The sequence below is a fragment of the Panthera uncia genome (assembly GCF_023721935.1).
Source record: "Panthera uncia isolate 11264 chromosome A3 unlocalized genomic scaffold, Puncia_PCG_1.0 HiC_scaffold_11, whole genome shotgun sequence".
Classification (NCBI taxonomy): domain Eukaryota; kingdom Metazoa; phylum Chordata; class Mammalia; order Carnivora; family Felidae; genus Panthera; species Panthera uncia.
In genome coordinates this window covers 42,730,217-42,756,637 of record NW_026057578.1, presented here as the reverse complement: position 1 = coordinate 42,756,637, position 26,421 = coordinate 42,730,217, and the positions used below count along the sequence as shown (strand labels likewise).

Below are 26,421 nucleotides of genomic sequence, written 5' to 3'. Positions count from 1 at the left end.
ATTAATCCATGGTGGTGTGTGTCTCAGTAATTCATTACTTCTGAAGTGAATACGGTTACATTTAAAGTCCAGACTAATATGGGGTGCGTGGGTGGCTCAATTAGTTAAGCGTCTGACTTTGGCTTAGGTCATGATCTCGTGGTTGTGTGTTTGAGCCCTGCCTTAGGCTCTGTGCTGACAGCTCAGAGCCTGCAGCCTGCTTTGGATTCTGTGTCTTCCTCTGTCTCTGCTCCTCCCCTGCTCTCACTCTGTCTCTCTCTCTCTCTCAAAAATAAACATTAAAAAATGATAAAATTCAAGCTAATATGTATGGAAGTGGCCTTATGAATATTATCTGTGTACTTTATTTATAAAGACTAATTATGACTCCCTCAGTAAACTATTATGCTTTTGCATTAATATATTATACATTGCAATTAATAAAGTAATTTCAAAGTAAAAAAAATAAATAAAATTCAATAACATTGACTTCTTTTTAATGTTTTATTTATTTTTGAGAGAGAGAGAGAGAGCATGTGCAAGTGGGGTAGGGGCAGAGAGAGACCTGCAGAGGATCTGAAGTGGGTTCTCCTCTGACAGCAGTGAGGCTTGAACTCACAAACTGCGAGATCATGACCTAAGCCGAAGTCATATATGCTCAATGTGCTGAGCCACCCAGGCACCCCTCGACTTTTTTGTTCTTGTTGTTTATGTATTTATTTTTAGAGAGAGAGAATTAGCAGGAGAGGGGCAAAGAGAGAGGGCAAGAAAGAGAGTCCTAACAGCATGGACCCCGATGCAGGGCTCAAACCCAGAAACCGTGAGATCTTGACCTGAGCAGAAACCAAGAGTTGTATGCTTAACCCACTGAGCCACCCAGGTGTCCCAATAACATTGGGCTTTTCAAAAAATTCATAGTCTAAAGTTCAAGAAGAAAGAGTATGCGTGGCTCTTCCTAAAGAATGTGGTGGTGGGGCAGTGTATCTTGATCACCTGCTTGTGCCTGTTCAAACAATAAACTGCGGGGGTGCCTGGGTGGCTTGGTTAAGCCAGCAGGTCTTGATTTTGGCTCAGGTCATGATCTCGTGGTTGGTGGGTTCAAGCTCTGCATTGGGCTCTGTGCTGACAGTGTGGAGCCTGCTTGGGATTCTCTCTCCTCCCTCTCTCTGCTCCTCCCACCTCATTATCTCTCTCTCTCATTCTCTCAAAATAAATAAATAAACTTAAAAAAAAAAATAAAGTGCCTAAGAGTGTTTCTCAGTAAAAAATGCAGAAACATGCCTGATGTACAAAGTGAGTAAGTTCATAGAAGAGGCAAGGAATAAGAAACACTTTTCTGTTCATTCTAATTTTTTGTTGTTGTTTTGAGAGAGAGAGAGAGAGAGAGAGCGAGCGAGCACCCAAGCAGGGGAGGGGCAGAGGGAAAGAGAAACTTATTTTAAATATTTAATTATTTTTGAGAGAAAGAGAGAGAGAGCGAGAGAGAGAGAGCGAGAGAGCGCATGAGCAGGGGAGGGGCAAAGAGAGAGGGAGACATAGAATCTGAAGCAGGCTCCAGGCTCCAAGCTATCAGCACAGCCTACAAACCGTGAAATCATGACCTGAGCCAAAGTCAGATCCTTAACTGACTGAACCACCCAGGTGTCCCAAGGAAGAGAGAGAATCTTATGTAGGCTTCATGCCCAGTGTGGAGCCTCACGTTGGGCTCCATCCCACCACTGGGAGATCATGACTTGAGCCAAAATCAAGAGTCAGATGCCTAATGAACTGAGCCACCCAGGCGCCCCTGTTTATTCCCATTTTTAACCACGTGAGCATACATTTGCCCACCCCAGTATAAAAGATTTTGATAAATCTATAAGGTATATGTGTTTTCTAAAATTTCAGGACTGCCATATTATAATAGGTAAACCACTGCATTGCTACTTCAGTTTTCCCAGTCTCTAAATTTGTTAAAGTATTGATGTGGAAAATATTGGGGTTCGGAGAAAGAATTCTTGAGATGTCTTTGGTGCAAAAAGGTGGTTTTATTAAAGCACAGAGACAGGCTTCGTGAGCAGAAAGTGCTGCACTGGGGTTGTGACGGTGACTGATTATATACCTTCAGGTTGGGAGGGGGTTAGGGACAGGGAAAGTCTCTAAGGTATTTTGGCAACAAGGTTTCCAGGACACTGAGGGGCTAGTTGCTGTTAGGAAAATGTCATTTATTACTGTTTAGTAAAAACTCAATCATGAGACCCTTCAGATGTATATCAAGGGGCTGTAAGCTTGCAGTACGATTGTCAACATATATCTGGGGAGGGGAAGAGATAAAGGAAGTTTCCAAAGGAATTTTTTTATGTTTAAAGTAGACTTACAGGATCCTGGAGGTCCAAATAACATTAAGCTAAGATTGCCTTTTGCTCTTAGCAAATTGTCATCATCAAGGGAGCTGAGCTTCCAGAGGAATATCACTTTGCCTGTCTCAAGGACTTGTCATTGGGCTGTAAGTTGTAAAGAAATATTAATTTTTTCTTCTGCCTTTGTTCCTCACATCAATTGTGAATGGTATCCATGTGCCATCACCAATGGTGATAGCTTTTAAAAGGACAACATTGAAAGCAATGAAAAATAACAACCAGGACTGACAGTGACAACTGTACTAGCAACAAATGTTTCAAAATCAGAAGGAAAAGTAATAAGAATTCCACGAGTCCTCAACTCATAAAAAGGTTATTTCTGTATATTTGGAACTAAAACCACACTTTCCAATAGAAATATATCATAATTCTAGTAAAGGGAGAGTATATTCTGGGCGTGTGACAGCCTGTCCTAAATAAGGCGAGGAGGGGACCAGAACGCTAGCAAGAGGCAAGTGAAAGGCGATTTAGATTTGCTAGAAACTCGGAAGTTTGCTTTGGCCACCTTCTTCAGTAAGGGCGGCCAGAGTCCAAGAGCCGGCCCACCGGCGCCCCCAGAACTACAATTCCCAGAATGCCACAGTGCAGGCTCCCAGCGGATGCAGTCTTGGGCTCCCGGCCCTGCAAGCCCTGCTGCTGGTCGACATCGGCCCCTCTGCGCTCATGGCTTCCCCGAACAAGGCAGTTATTGTTCCTGGGAATGGAGGTGGGGATGTGGCCACCCACGGCTGGTACGGCTGGGTGAAGAAGGGGCTGGAGCAGGTAAGAGACAAGCCTGACCGCGCTGGGAGCCTTGAGGGGACGGAGGGGACAGTGGACTGAAGTTTGAACGTGTGTTCACCTCGTCCCCAGCCCCCCCACCCCTTCAGCGAAGCCCTGTGTTTTCACTGCTCTCCCCGCTGCCCTGTCTCAAACTCTAGAACTAGTGGTCAGAATTTTGGTGGATAAAACTGCCCGGAAGACTTCTCTGAAGATTCAGTGGTTAGAGTACAAGGCACCACCTCTTAGAGCAACCCCCTGTCTCTCTGCATCTGTTGCTGGTTCAGATTTGGGGCTTACGAGATAAGTGTATCTCTGTCTTCTCTGATTCCTGCCTCAGATTAAAAAAAAAAAAATCAGTATGTAATATTTAATATAGGAAAAAGATGAATGTAACATACATGGAAATTGTGAAGTATAATGTAATGAATACCTGAGACTCCATAACCAAACTAAACTCTGCAACATTAACAATACCTTGGAAGCCACATGTATACCCCCCCCAATCCCATTTCCCTGAAACTTTTTTCATTTGCTCCTCTTTTAAAAATGAACATACTTTTGCAGCTATGTGGGTATACTTTGAACAATATCTTATTTAATTTGGTTTCTTTGTGAGCTTTACACAAATGGCGTTGTGTCCCACTGTAATTGTCTTGTGTATCTTGATTTTTTTTTTAACCTCTTCCATAACCAGTCAATAGGACTGCTTCCTGGGTTGCCATCCTTTAGAGCTCTAGAGTATGTGTCTAGAAGAAAATTTCAGGTTGTGGTTGAAAACCAAGGCCAGAGCTACAGATCAAAAAGAGCAGGACTGAAGCTGTCCAAAAGGGTGGGATCTCCAACTTTCTGTACCACATTTTGTACCATGTTTTACCTACTTCCTGGTGCCCAGTCTTTTTGACTCCAGTTTGTCTAGAATGCATTCATTCATGATGCCTCTGTAGATACATGCCTACAGTGATAAACAGAGATGTACAAATGCAAATATGTACAGAGCTGGCTAGGTAAGAACTACAGACAGAAGGCAGTTTATCAGGAGGGATTGTCTGTTCACATGGAATCCAATGGCACTTAACCTGCTTCATTTCATAATGTAAGCAAAGACTTATTGAATTGATAGAGATCATATCAGGTGTCTCATTTCTTATTAGCAAAGTATTAGTTGTAATTAAGCTCTTTATTATAGCTTTTTTTTCCCCTCATGTCATAGATACCTGGTTTCCAGTGTTTGGCTAAAAACATGCCTGACCCAAGTAAGTTTTAAACATGTTTTTAAATAGCCTCATCGTGTTGGGTTTTGATCTTGCCATTTTCCTGGTATAGAACAGGAATATCATAGTAGAGAAGCCAAAGGGAATATATACCTAAGAATGAATGAAGGCAAGTAGTTTGGGGAAAAGGGTGTAAACCAAAAAGCATCATAGAAAATTCTAGTAAGGATCGAGAAAAGCACCCAGGCTTGGTAAAATTTAATTTTCCACTTTTTAAGCAACTCAGTTTTCCCTTCTATAAGTCAACAGATTCAACAGATATTTTCAGGCAAAATGTATGAGTGTTTCATGTGAGACAGAGATATGATAAAACTTCACAGCACCTATATGAGATCCAAATATATCAAAATGTAACACTGCCACTTTTGTTCTGACTATGCCCATGACTTGTGTCAGGAATTTCCTCTTAGGAAAGAAAGCATATTTATACATGTGAATTTGAGAATGTTGTCTAGAGTTATTTCTTTTTTTAAAAATTTTTAAATTTATTTTTGAGAGAAAGAGAGGCAGAGTATGAGCAGAGGAGGGGCAGAGAGAGAGAGGGAGACACAGAATCCAAAGAAGCCTCCAGGCTCTGAGCTGTCAGCACAGATCCCAATGCGGGGCTCAAACTCATGAACCATGAGATCATGACCTGAGCTGAAGTCGGATGCTTAACCGACTGAGCCACCCAGGTGCCCCTAGAGTTATCTCTTAAGTTTACATTAAAGCTACAGAATTATATTTTTATTATTTCCTCAGTATTTTCTTATAAAAACATAGAAAAAATATAAATATAAATTTATAGGTATATATATATATATATATATAGCAAAGCTATGGACTTGAATTTCTCAAACAGCAACATATAAATCTTTGGCTCTATTGAAACAGCCCCGGGGCGCCTGGGTGGCTCAGTCGGTTAAGTGTCCGACTTCAGCTCAGGTCACGATCTCGCGGTCCATGAGTTCGAGCCCCGCATCAGGCTCTGGGCTGATGGCTCAGAGCCTGGAGCCTGCTTCCGATTCTGTGTCTCCCTCTCTCTCTGCCCCTCCCCCGTTCATGCTCTGTCTCTCTCTGTCTCAAAAATAAATGTTTAAAAAAAAAAAAAAAAAGAAAAAAAGAAACAGCCCCGTCTCCCATATGGTCCTGAAGTTCTTAAGTTGAGAAATGCTAAGTAGTCCTCTGTCAGAAAGGTGGGGTGGTATTAGACTAAGACTGTCCCTATCAAATGACACTCTTTCTTTACCCTGAACCTTAGTTACAGCTCGAGAGAGCATCTGGCTGCCCTTCATGGAGACGGAGCTGCACTGTGATGAGAAGACCATCATCATAGGCCACAGTTCTGGGGCCATTGCAGCCATGAGGTGCGATCCTTGTTCAATAGTCACCCTGTGTGGGCTCCAGCTGGCTTACAGACCTCACTGCAGTTCCTTGAACTTGCCAACTCTGTACCTACCTTAGGCCTGTGCTGGCCCCTGTTCTACCTGGTATACTGTTTCTAGGTACTTGCATGGCTTTCTTTTAAGTCTCTACTTAATGTCTCTTTTCACTGAGGCCTAGTCTAATCACTCCAAATGAAACAATGGCTCCTATCCCCTTTATATCTTGGTATCCCTCTTTTAATCTATTACACTTTTCAACATCTGATGTCTTGTTTATTTCTTGCCTGTCTCTGGCCAATAAAAATGTAAGCAACATGAGGGTGGGGCTTTGTTCACTCTGACACTGGGACCTTAGTGCCTAGAAGAGTGTCTGCCATATGGTAGGTGCTAAATAAATATTTGTTGGAGGGCAGAGGCTATTACACCACCCTGTACACCCCCCCCCCCCCATCCTTAGGATTCATGACACTTCCTGATGCTGTTGGTTATAACATCATGTCTCTCCCTTTAGGCTTATGAGGCCTAGAGGATAGGACTTAGCTGGCTGAATAAGCATATTAGGGTTGGGTTTCTTGCACATTTGCTAGGCTGGATGAGGAAGGAATATAGTTTTTGTGTAACCTCTTGTCCCAAGCAGTCACTCAGGCTGGCATATAAATTGCATGTCAGGGAACCCTGCCAAATTCCATAGCCTTTCTGCCATTTGAAGCTATGAGATAATGCTTTCCAGTGTGGAGCTTAGTGTTCATAAGCTGCCAAAGGTTGTCTGGAAAATGAAGAAATCCCTTTATGCTGAAATCTGTACCAACTCAAGGCCAACTGAATTTTTCTCAGGCTATTGGCTAATAAAGATGTGTCTTCCTTTTAAAAAAATTTTTAAATATTTATTTATTTTGGGGAGACAGAGAGACAGTGCAAGCAGGGGAGGGGCAGAGAGAGAGGAAGACACAGAATCCAAAGCAGGCTCCAGGCTCCAGGCTGTCAGCACAGAGCCCGACGCGGGGTTCAAACCAATGAAGCATGGGATCATGACCTGGGCCGAAGTTGGATGTTCAACTGACTGAGCCATCCAGGCGCCCCAGATGTGCCTTCTTTTAAAGATCCCTGTAACTGGGGTGCCTTGGGTGGCTCAGTCGGTTGGATGTCTGACTCTTTATTTTGGCTCAGGTCATGATCTCATGGTTCATGGGTTTGAACCCCACATTGGGCTTTGTGCTGGCAGGGCAGTGCCTGCTTGGTATCCTCTTTCTCTGCCCCACCCCTACTCATGCTCTTTCTCTCTCTCTCAAAATAAATAAACTTAAAAAAAAAGAAAAAGATCCCTGGAGCACCTGGGTGGCTCAGTCGGTTAAGCGTCGGACTTTGGCTCAGGTCATAATCTCACGGTTTGTGGGTTCAGGCCCTGCTTGTCAGGTTCTGTGCTGACAGCTCAGACCCTAAAGTCTGCTTCAGATTCTGTGTCTCCCTCTTTCTCTGCCCTTCCCCTGCTTACGTTCTGTCTCTCTCTTAAAAATAAAATAAAAAATAATAAACTCGCTGCAGGATTGTCTGCAACCTAAAAATTAACATCTAAAGTTAAGGTAGGCAAGAGAAAATACATGCCAGTATGTGGTATAAGATGGTAGGGGAAAAGGATATTGGTAGAGCCACAGAGGACCACCCTGCGGATTACTTACTAATCACAAAGTGGACAATTATGTCTTTACAATGGATATCTGATATCACCTTAAGTAATCAAACTTAACCTCACCAATAAAGGGACACTGGCATTGTGTGTCTCTGATGTGATGGAGTGGGAAGGACACATTGCCTATGTAGTATTCTTGCCAAAAATGTTCAACCTCTGTCTAATCACGAGGAAACAGAAAAATTCAATTTAGGGGTGATATACAAGACAATTAATTGGCTTATTAAACTCTTAGAATATGTCAATGTCATTTAAAACAAAAAATTTAAAAGGGACTAAAGAGTCATGAAAAACAAATGCAATGTGTGATCTTTGACTGGATCTAGGATTGAAAAGCAGTTTTGGGGTGCTTGGTGGCTCAGTTGTTTAAGTGTCTGGATCTTGATTTCGGCTCAGGTCGTGATCTCATAGTTTGTGAGTTCAAGCGCCATTATCAGGATTTGTGTATTACTGTCTCGGTGTTAAATGTACTGGGTGTAATAATGGCACTGTGGATATGTAAGAGAATACCTTGTTCTTAGGGGACACAGTTGATGTATTTAGGTGTGAAGTGTGGTAAAATTAATGAATCAAGTGCTTGTTGTTCTAACTGTCCTGTAGGTTTGAAATTTTTCAAAACAAATTGTTGGGCAAAAAGTTTAGACTGCAAAACAAAATACCAACCCTAAATTTTTCCTGGCACAAAGGCCCCTTGAAGCTATTACTATTCCACATCTTTCCCTAGCCTAATCTTTGCCAAGTGTCTGCTTGTGGGCACTCTACTAGGCACCAGGGTCATAGAAATCAAGAAGGCTCATACCTGCCCTTAAGGAGCTGAAGGTTTGTTGGGGAAGACATATAATACAACGCAAAGAGTAATACAATACAATGTGGAATGTGCAGCAAAAGAGGTATATTTCCACTATGGTACAGTATTTCTTAAAATACGGTTCACAGATCACTTGTATTAGTCATCCGGGTTGGGGGGGAGGTGTCATGCCTTAAAATGCAGATCCCTGGGCCTCATACCAACTTTGAATCAGATGCTCCGGGACTGAATCTACATGTTAACCAAGCAAGCAATGCTGATGCATACTGAAGGTAGGTTAATAGGCACATCAAAGAGAATGATTACACTTAAAAAAAAAAAAAATTATTTTTTTGGGAGAGTGCAATCAGGGGAGGGGCAGAAAGAGGGGGACAGGATCTGAAGCAGGCTCTGCTGTGACAGGCTGATAGCAGCAAGCTTGATGTGGGGCTCAAACTCATGAACCGCGAGATCATGACCTGAGCCGAAGTTGGACACTCAACCGACTGAGCCACCCAGTTGCCCCCACTTTTTGTTTTTTTTTGAAAGGATTACCAAAGAGGTTTGGACTACCTTGAAAAATAAGTAGAAACTCATCAAGTAGCCAAGGGTAATTTATTAACCACTGGGCTTGGAGTTCTGTAGTTTCCTTACTTTTTTTAAATTAACCTCAACAGCACCTGTTTTCTGTAAGCTAGATCAAATGAGTTTTCATGTGTTTTTTTGTTTTTGTTTTTGTTTTTTACTTTTTGGCAATCAGATTTAACATTAAGTATTAGTTGACATCATTTCTCTTTCTCCAGGTATGCAGAAACACACCAAGTATATGCTATTGTGTTAGTGTCTGCATATACCTCTGACTTGGGGGATGAAAACGAGCGTGCCAGTGGTAAGTTTGAAACCGATTCAGAAAAGCCCTTCCTCTAATCACAGGGCTACCTGTTCAGGTTAAACAGTACTGGCTTTTGAATAGGCTAAAAAAACCCTCTCGTAACAGATGAGAAACATTTGCTGCCCTTCTTTTTTACAAATTAGACCCTTTGAGAGGTGATAGACCATTTTCTAATGCATTGAACCCTAGAGGCCTGATTTTATCTGAGCCACATACGCCCCTTCACAAGTAGCTATGGTATTAAGCCCTATAGATTTGAAAACTAATGGACTTGTAACTCACAGGCTCGGATTCTGTGTGTCTGCTATGGTCTTCACTAGATATTTTACCATGGCTAGAATGGGAATTATCCATGGGCGGTAATAGGCTCTATGTATATTTTTTTCCCATAGGATACTTCAACCGTCCCTGGCAGTGGGAGAAGATCAAAGCCAACTGCCCTTACATTGTGCAGTTTGGCTCCACTGATGATCCTTTCCTTCCCTGGAAGGAACAACAAGAAGTGGCTGATAGGTTGGAAGCCAAATTGTACAGATTCACTGACCGTGGCCACTTTCAGAATATGGAGTTTCATGAACTGATTAGCGTGGTAAAGTCTATGCTGAAAGTACCAGCATAGGTAGGATTACTTCTGCTGTTTTACATTCCAATATAGGGGTAGAGCAATGATCAGGTTATTAATAGATAAAAATGATCTATTATGAGATGATTAGTAGACACATAAAACAGAACAAAGTTCCGGAAAAATAACCCAGAAGTTCAATATTCAAACTAAGTTACAAACAGCGTTTCCATTTTCCATTGGATTTCTATCTCACAAACTGCCATGAACTAAAGCAGTATTTTTCTCATTTGATCAGGGACATAAGGACAGTTTAACCACCTTTATCTGTCCAAAGTGAGTAAGATAGAAGTGGAATCCAGCTTTCCTGATTCCCAGTTCACATTAAAACTAGTTTGTGTATGTTGTAGGAGTTGTACTCCTCTTTGAAATGAACCTTTTTCTAGTTGGCAGGGTGGGGTGGGGTGAGGAAAATGACTAAAGGTCCAGAGTGTTGGCTTAGAGCTCAAAACACTAGCTGTTCTGAGCTGGCCCAAGACATTAAACCCAGACTGGGGCCTTCATCTTTGACCCCTGCCCCAGTCCTTCAAACATGTTGAGGGAGAGGGATGCATATGGATCTAAGAGTTAGGTCTGCCAGGTCGGGCAGGGAACAGAAGCCCAGCCTGTAAAAATATGTCAGCATAGCCAACCAGATGTGTGCTAGACCAGCGTGGTGGGAATTTGGGCAGCATGGAGAACTCGTGCCCTTTCTAAATTGTTGCCATCTGGGAAGGTAGCAGGGTGTTGCCAATTTTCTGATTTTTTGAGGGAAAAACTTCATGCAGTGGTTTTCATATCTAGGGACTATATGTTTATATACACAGTTTATATGTATATGAATTATGCCCAATATATGTACATATGGATTACGTAAGTCGACAACGACAGCGTAAATAAAAAATGTACAAACACTGCAAGACACACAAAGTCCAAGCCGCCCATTTGTGACCTCTGCCATTAGGAATTAACTTAGCCAGGTGCTTTAAATGATTCTCTCTAAGCCTGAGAAATGAATTTAATGTCGAAGGATGAAATCATGGGAACAATTTAGATTTTGTTACAAAATTCTAAGTAATCTTTCCATACTTCAAATTTTGTTCTGTAAAGAGTTCTACCTTTTAAATTCTATGTTCCTTTAGCTCACTTTCAAGCATCATTCCATTTTTCTTCTGATCATACTCCTTCAAAAAAATTGTTTTTTCTTTCCAATATTTTTTGGCTGTTACAATCCCTAAGTATTGACTCAAAACAATTTCCAGTGACTTTGTACATGTTACAGAACCTTATGTTTGCTGCAAAAATATGAATTTCGTCACTATTTATGTCTACAGGAGATTCAAAGCCACCATTTTAACCTGAAAAGTCTTGGCTTCTAAATGTGTTCAAAGAAAATATGGAAAGACTCTAAACTTTAATAACAGTTATCTTTGGGGAATGGGCATTTTAGGTACAGTGTGAAGGAAGTCTCCTTTTTGTTTTGTACACCTGGGGATTGAGTTTGTTATAGTGAACATGTATTTTATAATTAAAATGACTATGTTTAAAACAACTCATTTGACATGTTAGTGAGAAGCAAATTAGATAAACCAATTGAGTAGTAATTTTCTTAAAGATGTTTGATTTGACCAAGTCTATAACCAAAGTTTGATTCTATTTGAATTGTTTGGAATTAGTAATCGTTCTTACTCTTGGCATTGTTTTCTGAAGTCCTTTTTCAAAAAATTACAAACTTACACTACAAATGACAGTTAATAATATTTTGTCCTCTTTCTCCACAGAAAAATACATACAAGTGAGAAATAATTTTGATATCTTTCATTCCTATAATTAACATAGACCTATGTGACTGTAAGGATTGTGCTATATAATATGGTAGCCAGTAACCACAGGTAGCCATAAATTGAATTCATTTCTTCATTCAAGTCTTAACAGTCACGAAGTGACAGGTGGGTACTTTTACTGAACAGATGTGGAATACTGTCACTATAAAATGTCCAGCAGCAGTAATCTAGGGCATGTATTTTCTTCCCTTACCCACAATCTAATAATGAGTAATAGTTGAAAGTAAAAGTCACTCAACTTGAAATTACTTGTTTGACTAGTTTTTACTCAGCTGATCACCATAAAAATCATGGCTCATAAAATTTACTCCTCATCAAACGAAGTTCAGAGGAATTTTATAGAAGAATGCCACATAAACTATCCATTTAAACCATTGAATCATGGTCTCTCAGAATTGTCTGACTCCCTATGATCATTAGTAAGCAGAACAGAAGGGCCCTGACAGACTTCAGGGTGTATCTCTTCTCAGGTGACCAAAATACCTTATACTAAATGGAAATCAACTGTAAGGATTAGGACTTCACCACAATTTGATTTTTTTTTTTTTTTTTTAATTTTTTTTGGTGTCATGAGTCTAGAGCCCCATAACTTGTTTTGGTCAAAGTTTACTTCTGGTGGGTAAATATCGATTTAACTATATATCGGAGCTGCTGTTGTTTGTTTTTTTTAACGTTTATTTATCTTTGAGAGACAGAGACCGAGCATGAGTGGGGAAGGGGCAGAGAAAGTGGGACACAGAATCCAAAGTAGGCTCCAGGCTCTTAGCTGTCAGCACAGAGCCCGAAGTGGGGCTCGAGCTCAAGAACTGCGAGATCATGACCTGAGCCAAAGTTGGATGCTCAACTGATGCCACCCAGGCACCCTCAGAGGTGCTATATTTTTAAACTATTGTCTCTTTTCTCCTTCAGTTAATATTCAGAATGAAAGACCTGCTATGGGAAAACCATTTAAAGGGTCTCTTTATTCTGGTGAGTCAATGAACTTTTGTTGTAGCCTTTGATTGTAAGCTTTAAAAATCAATCTTTGGCTATCAAGACATAATACAAAATCTGTAGTTAATACATGAACTGCTTCCTCCTCCCTACATCTACCTCTCCCCCCAACTTCAGTTTTCTCATTAAATAAGACTAGCGCCTCTGTGACAGGCCAGGTTCCAAGAAGGACAAATAATGTTCTTACTATTCTAGCTTTCCTTGGGGGTGGAAGAGAAAGGCTTGTGTAGTTTCAGGCTCCTAGATTCTTCTGTATCTTCTATATATTTAATACTTGAAATGATCCTTGTTTCAAAGTGCTGGTGTCATCGAATGCTATTTTATAGAGCTGGCCACAAACTCCATCTGGTTCTTAGTTGGTTACTGAGCTGATTTCATTTTATTGATCCCATTTATCTCAAAGTTACCCTTCTGATGGCTGCCCACTTGGAGAATCTCCAAACTGGTAGTTGAACTCCGGTGTCAGTAGTAGCTGACCTTCAATTCCTTTCCCTTGGTCCCATACTTTTGGCTTGGACACAGAAATCAGAGTGGAGGTACAAAGTGAAAATACAATAGCCGAGATCCTAAAAAGCTAACTTTTGTGCAACAGTACACTGAATAACCTAATGTTTTCTCTATGGCTAATGATTAGGACTAGAAGTACTATTAGAAATGAGAACAATTATAATGGCTTTCTGCTTAGCCTAGACTAATTACACCATGATTTTAGAAGAGAATACGGAAACAAATCTAAAATAGGACAAGAAAAGAAGAATGGTACTCTGCTCACAATGAAGTACAAATGGAGGGTAATGGATTATGGGACAGTTCTAGCAAATAATACAGTTGAACCACAGAATGAAACTTGGAAGACTTTAACAAAGGATCAGTGAAAACATTCTCTTGAAGATGAGAATAATGTAACTATGCGCTGAAAATCCTTGATAATAGTCATCATTTGCATTTGAGGTAAGTACAAAGGCATAATCCTCTGAAATAATATTTCTGACATAAGGAATTAATAGTGTGCGGAAAAGAGATGTTCCACTCTCTTCCCCACTCTTCCCTAAGTGCTGTTCCTGCCCCATCACTTTTAATTACTTAATGAAACCACTGAGGAAAGAGAAAACAAATGGCAATAGTGAAGTAGATGTAAAAAATTTCCAATGAAGATCTTAATAACTAACTTGGAAAAGGGCATTTTTAAGCTCTAGCCATTATCATAGTATTTGGCAAATATGGATTTATTGGCTTCTTTTTCCATGAACCATCACAAGTCTTGAAGGCTTCAGAAGGTGGTCTTCCAGAAGTTCTAAGTATTTATAGAAGAATGGATTTCAGTATTAGCCTTACCTGCTTCATATTCCGTTGCCTACTCTACCATTATAAATTTAGTCTTCATAGATAAAAAAATATTTTTTCATAGCAGCTAGTCTATCCATTATTGTGAAGTTTGCTTTCAAGGGTATTTGATGTTCCATCACGAATTAAATTATTTGCTCTCAAAGTAACTTCATTTGCAAAATGTCAGTAAAGTTCCTAGCTCTCTTAAAATTCGAGCCACTCTGTCATATAAATACAGTTAGATGGTGAAATCTCACCACCTTCATGGCAGTCGTCAAAAACCTTTAAAAAGAAAAAAGTTTACAATCAAATGAGAGTTTTAAAATTATTATATTATAGGTAAAGTCTTAAGTGTCAACTACAACTATACTTTCTGTTAACAACATATCCAAGACCCAACCATTCTCTAAAGCGGTATTAAAAGTGACACTTTGAAACTGAAAGAGACTAGAGCTGTAATAGGACCTGCTGTGTGATTATAAAGTTAGTTAATGAGAGACCTCTCACTGTAGCACTAAGATGACATGTTCTGCCCACTGGCCCAAAGGCTATTTGCAGGTAACAGGGATACAGGAAAGCAGATCTGTATGTGTGTTTGACTAGGCAAATGTTTCGTGTTTAACTACATTCTTTTTTGTGAAGGGTGCTAAACAGAATTCCCAATATGCTCGCTTTTTTCCCTAGGAGTTGACACGAGCATACAGACAGCTTAGGCATATAGACAAGGGCCAGTATAAAGAAATAAAACAGCAGCTGTGAGGGCCGGGACAGGGCCTGCAGCACGCAGCTGGCAAGCAGTAAATGGGAACGGATGGATGGAGAGTGCTGGGGCATGCTGCAGGGGAAAGCACATCTCTGGGTTTGAATCCTGATTCTTCTAAGCTGTATATCTTGTATCTTCCTTAGCTTCAAGCTTATGCAGAAATAACACCATTAGCTCCAAGGGACAGGAGGAGATTAAATGAGACCACATAAATCTTCAAGAACATACCTGGCCTGTGACACAGGATTCTCAGCAAATCCTATTTCCCTCCCTACTTAGGTTAAATGATTAGCCCTCGTTAAAAATTGTCCATTTTAGGGCCAAACCCAGAAAAACACAAATTTCCCTAACCTGGTTATTCTAAAAAGGAATGTCAAGCCATGACTTGTTCATCAAAGGCCTGTCATCAAAGTTTACGTGGAGGTTTGAACAGCTGTTGGTCAACTCTGAGAATCAGAAAACTGGGGTGTGCTTGCTGGTAAGTTATGTGGCATTTGCACTTGGTGGCAGTCAGGTGTGAAATGAAGCCACTTTAACTCACCGGGCAGAGTCCGCAGGGGGCCCGGACCAAACCTGTGGGCGGGATGATAGGATTGACTGCTCTATACAGTTTCATGTGTCCATCCACACTTCCAACTGTGCCTTCTTTTGCAGCGATGATAGTCATCTCTACTTTCCCGTCATAAATCAGTGTATTTAAGATAGTTTCAATGTCCTCCATGGACAATTCTACCTGAAAAGGGGACACATTAGAAAGGACACAGAAAGCACAAGAAGACATCCTATCTGAGGGTGTTTAAACAGTAAGGGTCGCAACTCCGCCATGAATGGGGAAGCATTGCGCCGATGGGTGATTTAAAGCACAGAGCTGAACAACAGCCCAAGCTAGCACAAAGCACTGAAATGTTAAGGACAGAACTCTAACCTCATCTGAATTTGATACTTTCTTTCTATGTTTCTACCCTTAGGTAAAATCTGGAAGTCTTATAAAGTAACATTTCCTTAGCAAGAACTTGATGTGGATTTATAAAATGTTCAAGCAGAAAGTTATTTTAGATATCAAATTGTCCAAATTCCTAGTTTTTTATATAAATGAGAAATCTGTGTGGGGTATCTGGGTGGCTCAGTCGGTTAAGTGTCTGACTTCGGTTCAGGTCATGATCTCACGGTTCATGAGTTCAAGCCCCGCATCAAGCTCTGTGCTTACAGCTCAGAGCCTGGAGCCTGCTTCAGATTCTGTGTTTCCCTCTTTCTCTGCCCCTGCCCCACTCATGCTCTCTCTCTCTCAGAAACAAATAAACATTAAAAAAATTTTAAATAAGGGGCACCTGGGTGGCTCAGTCGGTAAACGTCTGACTTCAGCTCAGGTCATGATCTCGCAGTTCATGAGTTCGAGCCCCGCATCGGGCTGTGTGCTGACAGCTCAGAGCCTGGAGCCTGCTTCAGCTTCTGTGTCTCCCTCTCTCTCTCTGCTCCTCCCCCACTCACACTCTGTCTCTCTCTCTCAAAAATAAATAAGCATTAAAAAAAAAATTTTAAATAAATGAGAAATCTGGGGTCTAGGAAATGAAAACAGCTTGTCCAAATGGCCGATTCAATTTCTTCTGATTCTGAAAAGCATCCAGCACTGTCTTTATATAGGTCTTCAAAAGAATATGCTGATGACGCTACTCGCCTCTTACAAGTTGGATAATACCAGTAAGTGACAACTGATGTTATTGAGGTTTGTCATCTATGTTGAAATGTCCCTGAGAAAGTCAAGACCTTGTCAGAAGAGACTTTTGAATTTTGGGAGTGCAGTGCACTGCCAGGCCTCTACACTGCTGCTCTATATGCCAAGCTTAAGTATATACAGATCACACAGTGCCTGATGGCAGGACAGTCACCTTTGTCTAAATGGCTTAGGACAGTGCTTTCCAAAAGTGGATTCTGCACAATGCTCACAGGTATCACCTCAAAAAAGGGTCTGGGTCAAATATGTGCAGAATACACTGTAAACTATACCCCTGTGGTGAAGAGTAACTTTAAAAAATTAAAATGAAGGGGCGCCTGGGTGGCTGCCTGTTGAACTTCTGACTTCGTACCAGGTCATGATCTCATGGCTTGTGGGTTTGAGCCCTGCGTAGGGCTCTGTGCTGACAGCTCAGAGCCGGGAGCCTGCTTCAGATTTTGTCTCTCTGCCCCTCTCCCACTCATGATCTGTGTCTTTCTCTCAAAAATAAACATTAAAAAAAATTTAATAAAAAATAAGATGAGGGGCGCCTGGGTGGCTCAGTCGGTTAAGCATCCGACTTCAGCTCAGGTCACGATCTTGCGGTCCGTGAGTTCGAGCCCCGCGTCGGGCTCTGGGCTGATGGCTCAGAGCCTGGAGCCTGCTTCCGATTCTGTGTCTCCCTCTTTCTCTGCCCCTCCCCTGTTCATGCTCTGTCTCTCTCTGTCTCAAAAATAAATAAAACGTCAAAAAAAAAAAATTAAAAAAAATAAAATAAAATAAAATAAAAAATAAGATGAAAATTCAAAACCCAAGCTCTCACCTTACTGATCCCCAATTCACAGATGTACTTCCATACTTCATGTGATGAGGCAAATGAACTATTTCTTTGTATCATTGGATTCTGTTTGCTTTCTCGTGCTGTTTCTGCCTATAAGGGTAGAAACACAAATCTCAATATAGTGTTTTCTGAATACAATTTATATAGTCTGAAAATCAACAATGGAATATACTGTTTAGTAAAAATTATCAATTTCACCCTTTTCAAGTCCTATAAAATACGATATAAACTTTTTAAAAAAGATTTGCAGTGATGTGTCCTCAGTTATGCCTCACCTTGGTTTGTAGAAATTTAAAACACTGTTGGTTAAGCACCTCTACAAATTCTGATTCAAAATCCTGGTCACTGTACCAGGCTCCACCAGTCACAGACCGGTCTGGCTGCAGGTTATAGAGCATATATACTTTCTTTTTTGAGGCCTAGGAAAAAACATGCACAAGCAGATGTGGTTATAAGATAAATAAGTCTTCTGAAACTAAGATTAAAAAAAAACCAAAACTTTGTATTTTAGAGCAGTTTTAGATTTACACAATTATTGTAAAGATGGTACATTTACCTTGTGCTCAGTTTCCCCTTATTAGCATCTTACATATTAGTAGGGTACATTTATTACAGTTAATGAACCAATATTGATACATCATTATTACCTAAGTCTATACTTTACTGAGATTTCCTTAGTTTTCCCCTAATGTCCCTTTTCTGGGTCAAGAACCTATTCAGGATACCACATTACATTTACTTGGTATGTTTCCTTGGCAACTTCTGGTTGTGACAGCTTCTCAGACTTTCCTTGCTTTTGAGAACTTGCCAGTTCTGAGAATTACTGGTTGGGTATTCTGTAAGATGCCTTTTGACTGGGATTTGTCTGATGTTTTTCTCAGGACTAGACCAGGAAAAAGACCACAGAGGAAGTGCCCTTCTGACCACATCCCATCAAGGGTACTCAATCGTCACCAAGTGATGACTGATCACCATCACTAAGACTTTTTGGTGTTGATGTTAACCTTGATCATGTGGCTTGAGGTAGTGTTTCTCAGTTTTCTCCACTGTAAACTTTCTTCCCTAGCCTTGCCATGTTTGAAGGAAATCAGTACGCAGAGCCCAAACTGAAGGAGGGAGAGTTACGTTCTACTACCTAAATTACCTGGAACTCTTCTGCACAGGAGGTTTGTCTATTCTGCCTCTTTCCACTCATGGGAAGATGGGTCATTTATTTATTTCAACATTTATATCAGTATGGACTTATGAAGATTTATTTTAGACTTTGGGTTACAATCCAATACTACTTCAGTTTGAAACCTTGAAAACATTGTGTAAATGAAAGAAGCCTGATGCAAAAGACCACATACTGTATGATTCCATTTATACAAAATTTCCAGAATAGGCAGATCTGTAGAGACAGAAACTACATTAGTGGTTATCAAGGCCTACAGGCAGGGATGCAGAGGACTGACTGCCAGTGGGGTCACATTTCACGGGTGATTAAAATGTCCTAAAATTACAGCAGTGTGATGGTTGCACAACTTTGGGAATATACTAAAAACTACCAAACTGTACATTTTAAACAGATGAATATTCTGGCATGTCAATTTTATCTCAGTAATAAGGCTGTTATTAAAAATAAAGGTGGAGAAGAAATATTGGCAAAGTGAAGGTACTTCACTTTGGAGACTTGTATTATTGGCTCTACTTTTGTGAAAATTTGAAATTATCCATTAAAAATGCAGAAGGGAGATAATGGTATAAACTAGGGATTGGTAAGGCAAAAATACTATTTGATAAATAAAATCTCTGATGAACATTGAATTCTTATTTGCCAAAATCCGTGTTCAAGCAAACTTTAGGGGGAATCTTGGCTCTTCTGATACCTAAGTCAGTGCAGTCAGCAGCTGGTGTCCCTGATGCAGCCAGCTCTGGAGTGAAAGCCCCTGGAGGAGGTAATAGGGCTGGGGTGGGATGAGGAGAAGGAGAAATACCATGTACTGGAACAGACAGGGCAGAGATCTTTCTCTGACTTGTTTACTCACGTATCCCAAGCACTACAAGAGTACCTGGTACACAGCAAACACACAATAGCTATTTGTTGAATGAGTAATCCAATATGCCAGGATGGAGTAAATTATCTTACACACTGGAAATCCAGGAAAAATGCTCATGATTCCAAAAATTCTTTACTGAAGAGTAAAGTGGTTTTAGCTTTAATGGCGGGTGAGACACAAAGAGTTAATTAAGCAGCGATAAATCTAGGCAACATCTCCAAGCCAATCCAACTTGAGCTTAATTTTTAGAAATCGTTTTGACCAGTAGTTTTAAATCATGACACAGCTTACAGAACAATAAAAATCTTAAAATGTACTTGGACCAGAACATATACAATGACCACTTGGGGGAAGAAAAGAGAAAACTACTCACTGCCACAGACTTAACAGCTTTGATAAGCTTTTTACTTTCCAAATTCTTTAGAATTTTGTTAATTTCTGTTAATGGCAAGTTACTTTTGTATCGGATATCTCTGCTCCATATTCCTATAAGAAAATAAAGTAAAATGAATTCAACACCATAGGATGTGTGTTTACAGTCCTACTGCTGTATCTCATGCCAAAACTATAACAAAGTATGTATATATATGTATATATCCCTAGAGCACAGCTATAGAGAAAACAGTGACTTAGAGGTAAGAATCTCAGGTAACATAACATATAAAATGTTAAGTTATGTGCTCTATCTTCTAACCAGAAATTTCTTGGAATCCTAGCATGGCACCTTTCTAAAAACACTGAAAAAGATATTTTTTAATGGAAGAAAAGAATGGTACTGAATTGACTTACATTGTCTCTTCCATCCCCTTTTGCATCCCAACTTCTGTTTCCTATTATTTTTACTTTAGATTTGTATTTTTTTAAATTTATTATTTTTTGAGAGAGAGCTCAAGTCAGGAGGGGGCGAGAGGGAGGAAGAGAGAGGATGCCAAGCAGGCTCTGCGCCGTCTGCACAGAGCCCAACTTGCGGCTCGATCCCATGACCTAGGGATCATGACCTGAGCCAAAATCAAGAGTCAGATGCTTAACTGAGCCACCCAGGTGCCCCTACTTTAGATTGTATTTAGATTGTAACTTAAGTTTGGGCCAAGGTCAGTTGCCACTGTCAGCGTAGAGCAAAAAATACTTTATGTAAGCATCTGTGTGCATGTATACCCATTATGTATACACGAAAACTGTATTTAAGAGATGAAAAATGGAAGACTGGGGTTCTCACAGCCACCAAAAGCCCTGTGCAGGAGGCTATGGTTTCTCTCTGTTTTAAATGCTTATTTATTTAGTTTTGAGAGAGAAAGAGAGAGAAGGAGGGGGAGAGAGGGGGAGACAGAGAATCCCAGGCAGGTTCTGCACTGTCAGCCCAGAGCCTGACACGGGGCTCGAACCCACAAACCGTGAGATCATGACCTGAGCCTAAGTTGGACACTTAACCAACTCAGCTACCCTGCCGCCCTGGTTACTCTTTTAAAAAAGGCTTGTATGTGGAATTTTGTATAAAACATGTTACCCTATTTTCTTCCCAGCACAGAGGCATAATGAGACAGGAAGAAGTTTTTAAGATAGAGAATGCTTTTTTCATGAATCTATTTTTAAAATATTAATTTAACTTCTAATAAATATAAGAATGATATGATTTCAAATTATATCATGGTTGATACATTGTTGAAACTAGTATCAGTGACTCAAATCCTAATACACAGATCTCATTCCCTATTTCTGGACCTAAAGACAAAGACCAGGAAGTTTTTTCCTGCTTCTTCCTTCACATGCTTACCTTTATTTCCTGCATCCTCTATGATTTGATATACCAGTTTTTCTTGGTTATCTGATCCTTTCATTTTACTGCAGGGGAATAAAGTAGAATTAAAAAGGCAAAGAGATACAGGATAATCTAAGAATCTACATAACTACTTGAATTAGTGAACAAGGTCATCACATTGACTTATTTACCAAAAGAAGGGCTTACCTTAAAAAGAATGAGACAGGGCTGTATGTACCAGAATGAAAAGATGTCCAAGATATAGTAAGTGAAAAAAACAAGTTGCAAAACAGTATGGATAGCATGATCCCATTTTTGTTAAAAAAAAAGAAAAAAAAAGAAAAAAAGATTATATATATAGTATATAAATATATAATCATCTCTATATATTTATATATATACCTAGAAGAAAGGACATATACCAAATTATTAAGAGCAGTCATCTCTGAAAAATGGAACTCATGACAAGAGGCCGGAATGGTATGCAGGACAGATTACATTATGCAATTCTCTATTGACTTTTTTCCCCAAAACCATAGATTATGTTCGTAATAATTAAAGTTTCTAAAAATAAAAAATTGGGTGCTTACCCAGCATTCTGAGAATCCTTTATTCTATACAGAAGGCCTGTATTGCTCCTTAAGAGATCCAACTGACCCTAAAGTTTTTTTAAACAGAAAATAATAATGAATTATTTTGGAGCTATTTTAAATCAATCACAAATGTTAATGTATTCTTTAAAAGTTTACACAAACCAAAACATCCTGCCTTGCAGTTATTTGTTAGTTCCTCACTCAAGACTTTGGTCTTTGTCTACATATCACATGTAATATATTTTCAAAAACTTAGCGCTTTATGTTACCATTATCCAAATTATATGCTGGTGTCCTGGCTTGGTTATGTGACCAATGCATAAATAATTTTGAAGAAGCAGCTTTAGAATAATAAATAAAAATCCATAGTCAAATTTAAATAAATTCAATCAGTATATGAAATGTAAAGATAAATAATTTATATAAATAAGAAGTTCAAATAAAGGCTAACATGCATAAATCTATAACATGATGATTAATTAAACCTGACAAAATAGTGACATTTACTAATTTGTGTGATTTCTGTTGTATTACATGAAAATTAGGTCAACCAATGAATAAAAGATGCAATAGTTTTGGTTTTATATAACAAATCAAAAGTAAAGTAAAGCATGTCTGGTGTGCTTTTGAAATTCCTTGGGTGTGAACTCTGGAGCACTCAGGTGGCCATATTATGGGATTTCTGGCAGTTTGGGGAATCCATGGCTGGGAGAGGCCCCACTGCCGTGCGTTGAGACTGGGATGACACATGACTTAGAAACAGGCTTATATACGGATGAACAGCAATAACCTCCCTCCCCGAGCTCCACTAAGTAGGAAAATCGAACCACAAAGTTCCATTTGGAGGTCGTTTAATTCAGCCCATGAACACTTCCTGAAAACCCATACTGTGATCCATGTTTGGTGGGGGACAAACATGAATTCTAAAGGAGAATCACACAGCTAACGTCAATACCATCTTGTCGGCATCAACACAGAGGTAAGTTAAGGGTGGAATGGGCACTCAGAGAAGCAGCTTTGGCCCAACCTGGGGGGATTTCAGGGAAGCTTTCTGGGAGACAATAGCAGAGCTGAATCTTGAAGGAGAATGTGGAGTTAGTCTGTGAAGAAAGGGAAGAAGGGCCTTCTAACCAGTGAAGACAAAGGACCTGAGGCATGATGTGGCAGAGAACCAAAGACAATCTGTTCCCCTGAACCCTAACTTTTGGGGCAGAGTGGGTGAGGAAGGTAGGGGCTCGGTGTGGTAAACCCAGGAGTGTGGACTTGAATCTGTAGTGTTGAGAGGATTCTGGGTCACGAATGACTTGGTCAGATCTGTATTATGATCAAGGGGCGCCTGAGTGGCTCAGTCAGTTAGGCATCCGACTCTTGTTCTCAGGGTCTTGATCTCAGGGTCGTGAGTTCAAGCCCCGCGTTGGGCTCTGTGCTGGGTGTGAAGCCTACTTAAAAAAAAAAAAAAAAAAAAAAAATCAGGCTGGCTGCACTGAGGCAGATGGAACCAGGAGAGCCAGTTAGAATATACTGTGATAGTCCAGGAAAAAGCCAAGAGCCTGAACACATGCAGAGGTAGCAGGAATGGAAAGGAGGGAACAAATCTGAGAGCTGTTTATGAGCTAAAAGCAGCAACCCTTTGTGATTTACTAATAATTAAAAGTCATCATAGCTCCACCACTGCTTACAACCTGTAGACCACAGGCCTGGCAGTAGATGGGGCTGCAGAGATGGCGAAAGAGAGGGAGGTACTGAGGAGGATTTTCAGACAGAAAGCAAAGGGCTCAAAGGGTAGTCAGAGGACAAAAACAGTTTCCGTTGCCACAACGTCCAGCATCCCTTCCACTATCCCTCCTGGAGCTGAGTCCTTCACCATGGTGAACTGATTAGAAATCACCAACAGTACTAAAACAGGGCGAGCACTCCGGCCCACTGCTTATTTTTATAAATAAGGTTTTACCGGAATGCAGCCATGCTCATGTGCTTATGAATGGTTCATGGCTACTTTCCTGCAGAGTTGAGTACTTATGACAGAAACCTTATGGCCTGCAAAGCCTACAACACATACTATCTGGCACGTTACAGAAAGTTTTCCAGCCATTGAGCTAGAAGGTCGAAGGGAGTAGTTTAACAGAACGTTCACCTGTCCTCAAACTTCCATGAGTCCTTAGTGGAGAAATCTTTTATTCAATTTCTACTACAACCAAACTGAAATGCTTTCAAGATATGGGAGTTTTGATGATGGAGAAATGAAAGGAGAAATAGGCAGATTTAGAGGGTGGGGTGCCACAAGGTGGGGTGTTTTGGGACAGTGTAGGAGAATGATATTAGGGCCCCAGGAGAAGAGAAGAGATAAGAGCAGGTAGAAGGGCTTCAATGAAAAACCCCACTGCAGTGTGACTAGACTCATTCCTGCCTCCTGAAATGCTCAGAGTGAGGAGTGAGATTGTGGAGAATGAAACCCTAAGGAACCGACTCTGATAACCTGCAGAAAAACCAGATGGGGCATATTTCATAGGCAATGGCCCAACACCAACAGCAGGAAGCAAACAGAAGGTGAGAGCAGACTAGGCCTATGTGCCCTGTGTCTCACGATGACAATTAGGTTAACAAATACAACAGTTAAAACAGAATACATTTATTTCATTCTTCTTGGAAAATGATGTGTAATTATTTCTTCTTTCCTCAGTTCAGGCAGTCTGAGCTGTTTCCTGGTTTGGAGTCTTAACCTAACACACTTGAGAATGGTTTCACGTCTACATAACAGGAAGTAATGAGTCCATAGCACATAAATAATTACATCAACTAGTTGAATTTGCCTTACCATGGACAGCAGTCTATTGATGGCCACTGCCCGCTGCTGGGCTTCTATATGAGGCATTTCATTCTGAATTACTTGGTCTGTGATTCCATGAGGGAACTGGTGACATAATTCTATAATCCTAGGAACAAAGGCAATAATGATTTTATTCATGTTCTGACCCATTTCAAGAGGCAATGAGGGAAAAATACAAGCAGAATGGTTTGAAATTGTGCCTTTTTTCACATTTGGCAGATGACCTAGGTTTCTATGATGGTTGTGAATCAAAGCATGTTACAAATTGAGCAAGATAAAGTACATGTTTACATAATTACTACTATTTAAGGGAGTGTTTCTTTTCCTCACTAATATGAACTTTAAATTAGAAAAGTCAAATGAAAACAAACACAAAATATATTAAAGCTGGGGCTTCAATTTTCTCAGAACAACTATGACAAAGTTAATATGCAGTGCATTTGGCAGTCATAGTCTGCAAGGAGGCAAATCAGACACGTCTGGTGGGAAGACAAAATTTGTTATGCCAATTAACCACAACTGGGTCTGCTTTGGGAATTATCTATACCAAACAAAAATCAACCAAACTATCCACCTTGTCATAGGATCATCGTACATGTTTTCACAAGTTTGAGAAAGTCAAGGTCTTTAAAACTATGTGGTAACCTAAAAATATAAAATTAGGAGAGGCTTTAGGTGACCTAAACTCTCAAAAAAATTTTTTGTTTGTTTTATATTTGAGAGAGAGCGTGAGCAGGGGAGGGGCAGAGAGAGAGGGAGACACAGAATTTGAAGCAGGCTCCAGGCTCTGAGCTGTCAGCTCGCACCCCCACATGGTGGAACCCATGAGAGGTGAGGTCATGACCTGAGCTGAAGTCGGAGGTTCAACCGACTGAGCCACCCAGGCGCCCCCCACCCCCGACTTTTTAAAAGTTTTTTTTTTTTTTTTTTTTTTTTTGTTTTTACTTTTTTTTGAGAGAGAGAGAAAGAGCGTCAGCAGGGGAGGGGCTGAGAGAGAGGGAGACACAAAATCTGAAGCAGGCTCCAGGCTCTGAGCTGTCAGTACAGAGCCCGACGCGGGGCTCGAACCCACCGGCCGTGATAGGTAACCTAAAACCTTAAATACTGCACGGAAACCATTTGGCTTAGTGTTGCTTCAAAAATCCAAACTGCATCCTAATTTCGCCCAAACATTCTGTCGTGGGAGTTCCCTTAGCGACAAGAGCGATCCCGGATCAGAGTACAGTACGTATCTACAAGTACTACGGGAAAAACGCCAAGTCCTCTCTGGGAATCGGTTACCTTAATGTAGGAAGAAAACACATCATCACAACTTTCCGAACAGCACCGGCGCAAGATCGGATACGTAAAGTTGCAAACTGTCAAGCTCGCCCGGAACTTCTAAAGAAGTCTGCGGTCCAGGGATGGGAGGGAGGCTCCAAACCCCACGAATCCCCTTCCTGTGCGCGCAGGTATCTGCCGACGGTGCCCGTGGAAGGGGTCCGCCTGCCCAAACGACCAGCCGCCTGAGGGGGGCTCCAGAGCGGGGAAGGAGCCTCACTCACTGGTTTACCTGTTTTCTATTTCCACGGGATCCGCGTCGGGCGGCTGTACCTTCACCTTCACCTCAGCCATCACTGCCCAGTTCCCGTCCCTCGTGGGAAGAGATGTTCGAAGTCGCCGGTTACCCAGCTGGGGTGCGAGGAAACCGGGGAAAGAAAGCACCACGTTTGGCAAGGGGCCTTCTTCCTCGTGTCGCAGCCGGTCCTTACTTGTTCTGTCGGCCTGAGGTGGCCGAGCCGCGCCTGATCCGCTACGTCTTATTCCTGTTTTTCAGAAGGTCAATGCCTGTCGGACCAACGAGTCTGGTTCCCTCACTCTGTGTTGGGATGCCACCTCTGAGCATTTTCCAACCTCTGTGAAACCATATTCTCAGAGACCTGCAGTGAAGCCTTTAGGAAAGGCGCGCGAGGCCGGTACCAGTCCCCCGGCCAAGCGGCAGAGGCG

General features: G+C 40.9%; 2 protein-coding genes across 4 annotated transcripts; one reads left to right on the top strand and one right to left on the bottom strand.

Moving 5' to 3' along the window:
• The first annotated feature begins 2,968 nt into the window (after positions 1-2,968).
• On the top strand, positions 2,969-15,095 carry RBBP9 (RB binding protein 9, serine hydrolase). Its single transcript, XM_049651193.1, has 5 exons — positions 2,969-3,140; positions 4,351-4,393; positions 5,652-5,757; positions 9,053-9,138; positions 9,534-15,095. The coding sequence occupies exons 1-5, from the start codon at positions 3,042-3,044 to the stop codon at positions 9,758-9,760; spliced, it is 561 nt and encodes a 186-aa protein (XP_049507150.1). The 5' UTR covers positions 2,969-3,041; the 3' UTR covers positions 9,761-15,095.
• POLR3F (RNA polymerase III subunit F) lies at positions 13,785-26,360 on the bottom strand. 3 transcript variants are annotated; one of them, XM_049651190.1, is made up of 10 exons: positions 25,988-26,360; positions 24,424-24,541; positions 21,606-21,673; positions 21,223-21,243; positions 21,031-21,098; positions 19,633-19,745; positions 17,496-17,639; positions 17,203-17,310; positions 15,210-15,401; positions 13,785-14,187 (listed from the first exon to the last, which is right to left on the bottom strand). In XM_049651190.1, the coding sequence occupies exons 1-10, from the start codon at positions 26,047-26,049 to the stop codon at positions 14,110-14,112; spliced, it is 972 nt and encodes a 323-aa protein (XP_049507147.1). In that variant the 5' UTR covers positions 26,050-26,360; the 3' UTR covers positions 13,785-14,109. The 3 variants fall into 3 exon arrangements, with proteins under 3 accessions (XP_049507147.1, XP_049507149.1, XP_049507148.1); XM_049651192.1 differs by lacking the exon at positions 25,988-26,360 and adding an exon at positions 25,717-25,975; XM_049651191.1 differs by lacking the exon at positions 21,223-21,243.
• Positions 26,361-26,421: the final 61 nt, after the last annotated feature.